The 11,957-nt window shown below is 45.0% G+C and overlaps 1 protein-coding gene across 2 annotated transcripts; it reads right to left on the reverse strand.

Annotated features, from left to right (window-relative positions):
* Nucleotides 1-103: 103 nt before the first annotated feature.
* Nucleotides 104-11,516, reverse strand: qua (villin like protein quail). 2 transcript variants are annotated; one of them, XM_017251825.3, is made up of 7 exons: nucleotides 10,975-11,516; nucleotides 2,982-3,191; nucleotides 2,722-2,924; nucleotides 1,753-2,665; nucleotides 679-1,686; nucleotides 429-626; nucleotides 104-364 (listed from the first exon to the last, which is right to left on the reverse strand). In XM_017251825.3, exons 1-7 carry the CDS (start codon nucleotides 10,999-11,001, stop codon nucleotides 251-253), a joined length of 2,673 nt encoding a protein of 890 aa, XP_017107314.2. In that variant the 5' UTR covers nucleotides 11,002-11,516; the 3' UTR covers nucleotides 104-250. The 2 variants fall into 2 exon arrangements, with proteins under 2 accessions (XP_017107314.2, XP_070133242.1); XM_070277141.1 differs by lacking the exon at nucleotides 10,975-11,516 and adding an exon at nucleotides 4,807-5,329.
* Nucleotides 11,517-11,957: the final 441 nt, after the last annotated feature.

The following is an 11,957-nucleotide window of genomic DNA, read 5'->3' on the forward strand; positions in this document are numbered from 1 at the left end:
GTCAATGCACAGGTTCAGGCAGTGGGGATGAACCGGACTCGGAGGAAGTGGAAACCACCTAGCCCCCAGAAGAAAGCTTTGGAATATCCTTGTTATTTTTAAGTGTTAAAATTCCATGTTTTCGCTTTATTACATCTACTAAAAGTGTGAATATATAACATAAACTGCTTCAACAGCTACTATTTCTTCATAGTATTCATTCAAAGTGAGAATTATGTACAGTGCGCACTCGCTAAAAGCAAACTCAATCTCAGAATAACTTGAACTGCTTCTTCAGCTCGGTTTTCTTCCATTTGGGCAGCTCGTCAAACTCGTAGAAGGACATTTTAAAAACAGACACAAAGTCGTCGTGGGTGAGATGAACCTGGAAGGGATTACAAAAGTGGTAATTAAATGTTGAAGGACTAAAAGGATTTTTCTAAGCTTACCTCTCTCTTGAGCGGGTTAATTTCCGGAGGCAGCATGTCCATCTCCTGGATAAGAACGGCCAGTGGATATTTTTTGTGACCATCGAAATCGGTTTGTTTGTTATTTAGGAGCAGTGGAGAGCCACCATTCCCAAGACTGCAGGTGCTGGGCACAGAGTTTCCCAGGTCCTTCCTCATTTGCTCGTATGAGAGGAAGTTCTAAAAGGATTTTGTTAGAAGGCGCTAATGACATCGAAGAATCTTGCATTACCTTTCCATAATCATTCTGCCAGGACTCAAAGAATCCCTTGAAGACATTCGGCTCCTGAAACTGTCGGACCACCGCCAGAGCCGTAGCCGATCGGCGGCCAAAGGGCGCATTCTGCACATAGTTCTGAGCAATGGTCGTGTAGCGCTCCTGATGCAAAGCCTGGGAGCCCAGCCACACATAGGTGAGGGTGCCAGTGTCCAGGATGTATGTGCAGTCCGCACTGAGATCCTGCTGCTCGAAGCCGAGTATCTCCTCGTAGCGCAGCGTCGACTGTTGCCACCAAACCAAAAATAGCTGGACAGGAGGACGCGGCTTGCTAGGCACACTGGTGTTCAGATAGCAATTGTTGCTCAGGGTAGGTGATACGCTGCCACCGTTGGAGCTGCCGTTGCACATGCTGCCGGCTCCGCTGCTGCTGCTGGTGGTGCTGCTGGAGCACGAGTTTCCATTGCCATTGATCACAAGCGTTTGATTGAAGTACATGACCACCGACTGCCAGAACTCCTTGCTCTCTTTGCCCTCCAGGACCAAAGAACTCTCGCCGAGCAGAGCTCCCACCGATTTGGCCATCTCCCGGGCATCACCAGTGCTGCTCTGACCACACCACACCCACACGTGGTTCGTCTTGATCACGTAGCAATCTTTGGAGCTGATGGACGAGAGCGGAGTCTCCTCCACCGCCTTGGAATTGTAGCTGGCGTCACCGTAGACCTTCAGCAGGAACGTCTCCATCATGGCGTTCGTCTTGAGGTCTCCGCCGTAGAACACCTCACTGCGCTGGCCGCGCATGATGATCAGCTTGCCCTCGAAGATCTGCAGGAAGTGTGGCGGCTCGTCGAACTCATACAGCTGGACAAACATGCCCGGCTCCTTGAGAGCCTCGAAGCTGGAGGTGGCAAACTTGTCGGCTCGGGCAATCGATTCCGCAGAGGCCTCGGAGCCGTTCCACTGATAGATGACTGTCTTGATGCCCACGGAAGCAAGATCCGCGGGAATGACAGTGGCGCACTAAGGATGGAAAACCATTTCCTCATAAGGGTTTGAGGTTTTTCAGGTAGGGTAGGGTTTGCTTACCTGCACACTGTACTTGACCACGTAGCTGGCATTCGTGGTGAAGACCACCGTCTTCGAGGTTGGCAACTCCTGGACCTGATCCCCCATAATCCGGTAGATCACTCTCTCGCCTCTGCCATCATCCACGAGTTGAGTGTCCGCCGCCATCTTTGGCCGCTCGCACAGGGAATGGGCATCCAACTTTCCGAACTTGGTGGACACTGGCTTATGGCCCCGCGAGTTCTCCTGCCACACGCTGAGCCAGTTGGCGAACAGCCGCTTGAACTCTACCGGTTCGTGGCCCTCTAATACTCGGACCACCAAAGTGTTATCCGGATACTTTTTCTTCTTGACGAAAGCCCGGCCGTTCCCCATCGCCGACAAGGCGTCGGCCTGAGGAGCTTGGGCGCCCACCCAGAGCCAGACGCTCTGGCCGTAGTTATCCAACAGATAGACCCCATGGGCATCACTCAGATCGTCCTTCGCCGGCATCCCCACATCCAGTTGGTCCAGGTGCAGTCGTCCCCGCTGGTTGCACTTGTAGATCCTGAACTTGTTCACATTGTAATCGCCGGAGTCACTGACCAACTGGCTGGCTTGGCACACCATTCGTTTGTTGAGGGGCAGCAGCGAGTTCCACAGCTCCTTGTGTTCCGGCGACATGGCTTGCTCGTAGCCATCATCCACAATGGAGATGGGAGATCCCCGATTATGCTTTTGCACCCAGGCGAGGGCACTCCGTCGCTCGATTCCGGAACTGGAGCGTCCGATCCATACAAAAATCAGGCCTTCGGTTTGGAGAACCATTATGTAGTCCGAGTTAAAGTGCGACCACTCGATGGAGGCCAGCTCGATGGATCGCAGCCACTTGCGGGAGTGCAATTGAAAGAGGCGTGGCCTTGGAGGAGAATTGGTCAAAGCTCCCGAGAGAATACTGAGGAAGAAGGGGCTAATGAACTATTGAAGAAAAAGACTTCATGTATAACTTACTCGTAGCCCGATTTAAAGTACGAGAGGAACCTAGCACTCTCGTGGCCCTGGGTCTCTCGGTAAATAGCCGCCACATTGCCCAGGTATAGGTCCAGCTCCTGGATTTTGTGCACCACATTCGAGCGATTCTGTTCGCTGACATTCCGGCCCAGCCAGTAGTGGATATATCGCTCCAGAACCACATTTGGTTTCTGCTCGCGTGTCTGCGGTATGGGATTAGGGTTAAGAAGGTGGGCTTAAGCGAAAAGTGAGTCACCTACGATGGTTTCATGAGTGGCATAATGCCCAGTTAAGCTCGCGGCATAGACGATGTAGGCGCAGGTGTCGTAAAAGGTTCCAAACTGCGACCTGGCCACAGCCTCCAGTCGATCCTCATCGATTTTCCAAATGGCAAAGGTTATTGCATTTTTGGCCACCTTCCGGAATGTGGCATCCACTTTCAGGTCTGGGATGGTGTTCGGCCGAACCTCCTTTAAAGATAAGACATTATAATTTCATTAGAGATAGTCTGTAATATTTGGTAGTAGAGGCCAATATAGAAAAATCAGGTTTTATTAAATGTAATTGGTTTTTCAATTATCATTCTTTAACTCCAGGCAGCCTGTCAGTTCCAGGCCGATCCGACAGCATTTACCACGACATTAAACACCTTTCCAAGCGGTCGCCAATTGGGGCTGTCTTGAGACATTTTTGTTGCAAAAATCCCACAAAATAGCAGGCGCCACGAAAACAAATGAAAATTGATTTTGTTGTATCAACAAAAACTAGAAAATGAAAGAGCCAGGCCAGAAACCCGTCTGGAGAATGCTCTGCATCTGATTGGAGGCCAGTGATAGTGAAAACTGAAACTCCAGCGAGCAGCGAGCTGCGAGGCGGGAGTGAACCACATTGGTGGCAAGGTGGTGCAGTCGTGGTTGCAGCCAGTTTTTAATGTTGGCCGCTGGTGTCGAACATTAAGTTTTTATTTATTTATGGAACGCGGCTAGGTGGAAAGTGGTTGCCGACCGACCGCTGGGTGCATAGACACCTGTGCATCTTCTTCATCTCGATCTTGGCCAGGCTAACGGTCTGGGGTCATTAGGCCGCTCTGGGCTAATTAAAGCTTTGACTCGGAGCCATTTCATTTGGGAGCTGCCTGTGATTACAGCTGCCGTGCTCAGTGACCAAAAACGAGTTCATGCTTCGCCTGGCAGGGTGGTGGGTGGATAGGTGGATGGGTGGATGGGTGGCTCCCCCAGCGACATTTCAATGGAAATCACAATCATAATTGCTGGCTGTACTGCTCATAAATAAGCAATGCATAAAATGTGCCTCATATATGACGGGAGACGAGATATGAAATGGAAACATTTTAATTGTCGCCTCCAAATGGTGAAATAACTGGGATTATTTTAGTCGGAGACAGAGACGAAGACGTTGCTGGGGTTGGGGTTGGGTTAAACCTGGTTTTCCAGCTCTCTGACTTTTGTTGATTGATTGATCTTCGCTGTTGACAGCCAAACTACATTTGTCACGGCCGCAAAGTGGCCAGAAAAAAACAAAAAACTGGCACAGAAATTTCCTCTGCTAACCGCAACGATAAACACTGAGAATTATGACTATTTTTTGTGGCCATTGTCTTTGAAGTCGATTGCCCCGAAAAAGACTTTCTCAGCCGGCAATTAGCGCCAGCAATCTGGGCGAAAGCCGATCGCAGAAATGTTCTAAACCGATTGTCCAAAATATAGACCTATACCCTCCATTGTGTACATTTTTACTTTCTTTGGGCCAAGTCATTAGTTTGATGGATGGAGCCTAAATATTTAAATGGCTGTAAACGTTTCTGATAACTTTGAGCATAATTTTCTTGATTACCAAAGTAAAAGTCTCTATTAAAAATAGAAATCTCAATTATTTGGACAACTGTTTTGGGAGAAAGAGCACTAATGTCCTAATCAGAAACCGCAAATTATTGCAGTGGCTAAAACAAATAATTGTCAGCTCGTTATTAGTGGCTGAAACAGGCTGAAATAAACTTGTCTGGGATGGATGGATATAGGAGAGCTAATGGCACTGGGGTATGCATAATGAAAAGCCTGTAGTTACCGTTTCTTTTGGTGACAGCGATAGCTCCATGACTGGCCGGTAGGAAGAAGCTCAAAGTCGCACTTGTATCTGTATCTGCGAGATACTGGGAGCTCGAGCTGCGGCTGCGACGGGGGCAGCCTTGAACTAGTTTTTGGTTAGTCCAATTGGTGGCCAAGCCGGCAAAAAAAAGCGGCTCAAAGTGAAATCCTTGCGAGTTTTTCCAGCGCTTTTGAAAAGCGAATGCGCCACACACACTCACGCGCACACACGCATCTGGTAGTAGATCGATTGAAAGCGGATGGATGGATCTATGGAAGTTTCACAGGCGGCACCACACAACTAATCATGGATGGATAATTCGCAAATTTAGGATGGGCTTGATACGCCCAAAACTTATCCGAAATATCGACGAAATGAAAGGAAAGCCAAATGCTAGCTTTCTGAACAGATTCGTCTCGATTCAAGATCGAATTCAACTCGGTTTGGGTTTCCGGTTCGCGCTCCGTGGTCCGTTTCCAAGACGCGTCTTTGCCAGCTGAAAGCCAACTGCAGACTGGTTGCCTCGGAAGGCGGCGCTCAAAGTTTATGGCCGGGCCAGCAACGGTCTGAGCCAACTGCCGGAGCAGCTGGGAAGTCGGGAAGCGCCGACTGTGACTCAGAAGTGAATGAAAATTATCAGTTATAATGTCGGTTCGGTCGCTCCCTCTCTCTCTCGGTGAGCTGAGAAAAAGCAGAAAGCGCAGCGCGTTTTGTTGCGGTTTCTTGGCCATCTCTGGGTCTTGGCCAACGGAACCCGCCTGCGGGTCTAACACCAAGCCAAGCCAAGCCAACCCATGAGGAAGTGCTGTCACTAGGGTCTGGGCGAATGCTTCTGGGGTGTTTGCTAATTCTTTCCATTAACTGCAGGTATTTAAATAATTTAGTATGGTATCTTGTCAGCCAAGAGCTTATTGTAGAACTTGAGTTAGGGTAGAGGAAGTCTTAATAAGGACATGGTTAGAATACCCTTATTTTACACTTTAGCTTCAATTATTTTGGAGTATTCTTAGTCTCTTTGAAGCTTAGGACTCTCAGAGTTTAAGGATGATAGCTACTGAAAGGGTATTTATTTCGTGGCCTAGCTCAGGTGTCTTTTCCACACTTTGCTGCACTTATGGACATTCTCCAGAGCCAATCAAGCACAAACCGAGAAACAGAAACGCAGCCGGCGGGGAGGAAGGTATCGGCTTAGTGTACTCCATCGATTTGCATCTCTCGGGTTTCCTACGACGGGCCTCTGTCGCTCGAGTGACTGGAAGTCGTCACTTTTATGATTTATGTTTGGCGACTGGCCGTGGAGACGGGCATTTGGCACGATCATTAGCGGCTGGCGGGGCATCTTGGGAGGTGGCTCGAAGGCTGGAGTCGTTGCCGAAGACACCCCCAGGTGGGGTTGAGTAAGTGAGGAAAGTGCTTGGCTTGAATCATTTCGGGGAGCAATTTTGGCAGCGATTTGCTCACCAATTCAGATCTCAATTAAGTCGGAAATTGTTTTGTATATTACTCGGTAATGAGTCTCAATGGTCTTCCAGTGTCTTCCAAAGCGTGAACGACACTAATGGGTCTAGCCCAGAGCCTCGTGTGTACATATCTATGAATTTCCGTAGGTTGTTCGAGTATCTTCATATCTGAGCATCCCAATATTCGAGTATCCGAGGCAAGACAATCGACAAAGCCTTTCGAAAAAAACTCTGTGTTGGCCATGTTTCATGTTTCCATGCTGTTTCCCCCAACTCAAGTCAAAACTCTGGGCAACTCAAAACTCTGACAAGTTCAATCAACCGTTGAGGTTGAGGCGTGAACTGGGGAAAAAAGCGAGTAACAAAAAATGAAAGCAAATGTTAATGTAAATGTGGACGTGGACGTGGACGTGCACTTCATCCATAGTAGTAGTGGTAGATGCGAAATGCAAAGCATTTTCCAACTCAAAATGTGCGACTTTTAGCATGATGAAAAATGCAATTTACGATTTATGATAATTACACACGTCGACCCGCAAGACAAACGACCAGCCAATTGACTTTTCCTTTTACAAAAAGCCAGATTGTTTGCCTTTTGTTTGCGGGGCGAAAATATCAGAAAACCCCAAACACATTAAGACCGTTTTGCGGCCTCCACCGCACGCGACATTTACGTAAAAAAATCTGAAAACCGAAATGCAAACATCTGACATTGCAGCAGGCACACAATGCAACATCGACTTGTGGCATTTTCCGCAACCGACAACGGGAAACCGACCAGCAATGTACCGCTGCGGACGCCTTTTTTTATTGTCTCGATTCCCAGTCTCCTGCCTCCTGCCCCTCTAGCGGTGATCGTCGATTTGTCTTCCCGGCTCTCGGATCTCGCATCTCGGCTCTCTTGTCCAGACTTTTCATTAGCCACCTTTCTGAAGATGGCCAAAGTATGGCAAACTGGCTGCAGCTTCTCGCAAGCTGTTCTTCGGCCTGGAAGCGGCCCACATTAATTGCCAACCGATCCAGATTCAGATCCAGATCCAGATGCAGACCAGACCGAAGCGTCAGGTGCCTGCAGACGGCACTCCTCTTCGTCATGGGAATGAGCTTTATTGACTTTCAATTATACTCTATCAGAGGGTACTGTAATTCGGACCCAAGTGCTAAAATCAGTGAATGAGATTCTTTTTAGAAGAATCCGCTTGAGAATCGGATGAGAATTGGGAAAGAAATAGCCATTATTGTGGGCCATATAAGGGAAAATCCTATTTTCAAGGGATCCCACCATGAAAAATGGACAAAAAATTTCAAAAATATTTTGTCTCGGGATTTTAATGCAGATTGGTGGAGAATCGATACAGAAATCTTTTAAGGTACTCCGCTTGAGAATCGGATGAGAATTGGGAAAGATATAGCCATCACTGTGGGCCATACAGGGGAAAATCGCATTTTCAAGGGATCCCATTTGGAAAAATGGACAAAAAATCTCAAAAATATTTTGTCTCGTGTTTTGGATGTAGAATGGTGGAGAATCGATACAGAAATCTTTTAAGGTACTTCGCATAAGAATCGGATGAGAATTGGGAAAGATATAGCCATCACAGTGGCCCCTATAAGGGAAAACTTCATTTTCAAGGGATCCCATCACAAAAAATTTAAAAAAAATCTAAAAATATTTTTTCTTTTGAAGTTTGTTTGAGGTTTATATCCAGTTTAAAGAATGATAATTCTAAAAATATTTTAAAGTGTTCCGCTTTGAGATCGGGTGAATATAAGCGAAGATACAGACCTCGGTGGGGCCCATTATGTTCCCCAGCCTCACCAAACCATTCAAAGAATTTGCCCCCAAAGACGAAAACTTATAATAAATATCATCTTAGAGACGCTCTCTATGTTGCAACATTTTCAACTTGCAACATTTTCAAAGACCATTAACAAAGAGCCAAAGGCTATAGCACCGCTAAAGGTAAAAGCTGAACATGGACACTTTCAATAACAATAACAGGTGTTTGGAGTGGCAGAGCTTTTGATTTGGTTTTAATAAATGGCTAATTAGATTCGATAGGCGGGAACGAAACCGGCGACCACAAATCATAATGGTTTTGAAAGGCGTTCAATCCAGGATTGGAAATCCGATTGGTTTTTCTTCTGCAACAATTGATTTGCTGCACATTTCCACAAACTGGCTACCGCAGATGTTGTTTTTCAGTTTTCGGGATGCGGTTTTTCGGATTCAAGCTCCTCGCTCCAAGAGCTCACTTGGCATTGTCTGCTTCCCACGCCATGGGCTTAAGTCGCGGTGTGGGTGAAGCTAAACCGAAAAGTTCAAAATAATTTCTTCATTGAATCTGGAGAGGGGGGAAAAGTGGAGAAGCCGCACGTTCATCATTGGACAACAATTGCGATGGCAGCTGAATCCGAGCATTTGGGAGCTGGGAGCCATAAACAAACGCCGTCCAACGGTGGTTTAACTGTTATTTAACATACAATTAACCCGGCTTTAAATACTAAAAACAAAAACTGAAAAATGTAAATATAAATATAAGTCAGCTTGGATGCCTTTCGGTTTGGGCTGAGATAATCTTTGGAAGCTCGGACTATCTGCGCAGATGTGGTGCAATAACTTTCTAACTAGCCACCAGGCGGTGGTCATTCGTCTTAATTATCACACGACTAGGAAAAGCAGCACAATTAAGCCAAATGCTGGCTGGAAATTCATTAGCCAGGCCCTTAAAAAACCGTCCACTATAATCATATTCTCGGTGGCTACACAGCAACAAAATACAAGGGAAAATATGCTAAACATAGAATTTATATAAAGTGAAGAAGATATTAAATATCTGATTATACAAAACCAAATTATACATTTTCCAAACAATCTTTAACTATATTCCTATTCTTTTTTCCGAATGTACAGCCTCTTGAGCACTGTCCATTGACCCATTTGCATTCGGCCTGGTCCAAGATCCAACAAAATTAGTGGGGGAAAAGCCATAAAAGCATAAAGAAAGCTGAGATGGGCCGGGCCGTGAGTTGCGTAGAAATTGTTCCCACCTTTATGGTTTGTTTGGCTTTGTTTTCCCTTCCCTGGGGCTTCGTGTTTATGCGTAGTTCTCTCTCCAGGCCCGGTGGCTTGGTCTTGTTTCTGACATTTAATCACCGGAAGCTATCTTTGGGCATCTTCAGAAGCCCGCTTAATTACGAGAATCCCTCAGTCGGATCTCCAGCTGGGCCGCAACCGGCTCTGATAAATCCATTTGCGTTATGCATTTCATTAGTTTTGGTTTTGGAGCCATTCAAATTGGTTTACCATTTCCCCATATTATGTTATTTTCTTTGTTTTGAGAATGAATCTGCCAATTAGACACGTCCCATGTCGCCCGATTGTCTTTCACGAATATGGAACTGGAGTCCCCATTATCTCAGATGGTGGGCGAACGGGAAACTTTGCTATCTTGACGAGCTCTGATTCATGGCTTTTTTTGGAACAAAAGTCATATTTTAATTAAGATGGAAGCTCCTCTATCGATGCGTAGAATCAATTATTAGAATATGATTTTGAAATGCACATACTCACATTGCACTATGGTACCAGTGCGGCATAAAATCGAAAAAATTATGAAACTATTTTTTGAATATGCAAAAAATTTTGACATTCCAAATAAATATAATTATAATTTTTTTTGAGCTTTATTGCAACCCTGTTAATTTAGCGCGGTCATTTAACCAGCTGATTCATTGGAATCCTGAAACTTGCAAATTGTTGGCAACTTTTAATTGTGTTACAATTGGCTTAAATTGAGTGAAAATACCAGATTAAATATGGAAAACAAAGATGAAGGTATGAAAAATCAATAATAAAACTATTTCGTGTTCTCATTACATTTGTGTCTGTGTTGTCAAATGTTTTGTAAGTCTCTATTTAGCAGGAAAGTGTTATAAAAGTAGTTGTGTTTTGTGGAGTGTTACTTTTTCAGCGCATATCGGCGCAAGCAACTAACCAGGTGAATTTACTTATAAATATATAGGAATTAAAATTTAATTGCTCTTCTTTGCCCGTTTTTGCCCCTTTTCGAAAAAACAATACATGTAGCAGGTGTTTATGAGTTCTCTCATGCAGCGCTCCTCGAAGTTTGGGAGGAGAGCCACCGGAAAGACGGCACTGTTAGAGGTTTAAATTAAATATTATAACTAATAGAACCATATTTAGTAAAATTTGTAGTTCTTTTTATGAAAAACTTAAGCTTATGTAAAAATTAAGTAAAAATGACAGTATGGCCAACTCTTGATGTAGGGGGCGGCCATAGGCGTGGTCAAATTTCCAAAACAATAAAATTGGAAATTCGAAAAAAATAGTTCAAGCATATATGCAAAATTTGAGGCCAGTATCTCTAAAACTGGAGTTTCTGCCAAAAAAACGGCGTTTCGGCCCATAGTGCATTGATGGAAGTAGAGGTTCCCCCCTCCAATCTAATTGTCAACCGGAGACATAATCAAGCTTTAGAAATAATTAATAGACTTGCCCATTGGGAAACTTCTTAGTCAATCGATTAGTTGCATAAATGACTTATTAATCGACGCAACTAACTAACAAATCCCCCAGCCCACTTACCGCATAAACACTTAATTAATTACTTAGCGCCATAAAACATGTAGAAACACCACCTAATCGTCTTCTGTTGGCACTCACCTGCTTGAGAAAATTAAATGGAGGCATTTTGTGGTCCAATTTGTGGCTGCAACTGAAATGCAAATCTGTGCAGCTGCGCTTTTCCTTCAACAGCTTTTCCAAATTAAACAATTTAATTAACAATTAACTTTTCGCACTCAACGGCTCATCTGAGTTGTTTTTCTGGCGCTTGTCACCTACTGGCATCCGAGCTTTATTTGGTTGTCTTTCGCCAGTCTTCTGTGTCCAGTTTCTTCGCGCTTTAACCGTTATTGTGGAAGAAAACTGATAACGCGTTCAAGTTTGGTGTTTTTTTTTTTTAATGCGCCATTTTCATGTCCATCTCTATGAAGCTTTTTGCGAAAATTTCAAGAGTACTGCAGCGGAAGTAAGAAGGAAGAAAACAGCACACTTTCCAAACAAATTAACCCAAATTAAGGCAAAGCGGAAGCATTAAAGGCCACACCGAATTCCCGCAAAAGAAACCCAAGTTCAGAAAACAAACAAAGTCGGGATATGCGTGCGAGGCAGGCGCCGATCTGACGCGTTAACTTAACCCGTGAAAAGTCGGCTTACGACTGGAAGCCTCCAACGTGAAAAACTTCAATTGAAGCGGCGGCAGCCCAGACGATCGTCAGTACATATGTACATACATATATATATATACATGCATATGTATTATGTTCCCTCCTCTGCTGGCGTCAGTGAATGTGACCCTTTCAAGTCGCACTCTGACCATGGCCGGCTTTGGGGTATATTCGGCCATTGGACAGTGGAAAGCGATTGTTCCAAGCCCGCTAACCATATTGCAAGGTGTCTGCGCAGTGGTTATAATTAAGAAAAGCTTGTGTAATTGCAAAGCATTAACCAGAAATGTGGCATATATGTACACAATACGCGACGGCTTGTGGATGGTAAGCCAAACTGCTGTTGGGCAAAAATGCGTGCAACATCCATGTGAAAATGAAGATGAATTGGCAAAAGTGAACTTTTACCCAACTAAC

The sequence above is a fragment of the Drosophila bipectinata genome, chromosome 2L (assembly GCF_030179905.1).
Source record: "Drosophila bipectinata strain 14024-0381.07 chromosome 2L, DbipHiC1v2, whole genome shotgun sequence".
In the NCBI taxonomy this organism is placed as follows: Eukaryota; Metazoa; Arthropoda; class Insecta; order Diptera; family Drosophilidae; genus Drosophila; species Drosophila bipectinata.

What these genes read in the sequence shown, in the direction of transcription:
- qua (XM_070277141.1), bottom strand. Translation starts at nt 4,836, where the DNA reads ATGGAGCTATCGCTGTCACCAAAAGAAACG. An exon ending in ATGCCACTCATGAAACCATC is followed by an intron (nt 2,925 to 2,981) that starts GTAGGTGACTCA and finishes CCCATACCGCAG; the next exon opens with ACACGCGAGCAGAAACCAAA. An exon ending in GGCAGAATGATTATGGAAAG is followed by an intron (nt 627 to 678) that starts GTAATGCAAGAT and finishes AAATCCTTTTAG; the next exon opens with AACTTCCTCTCATACGAGCA.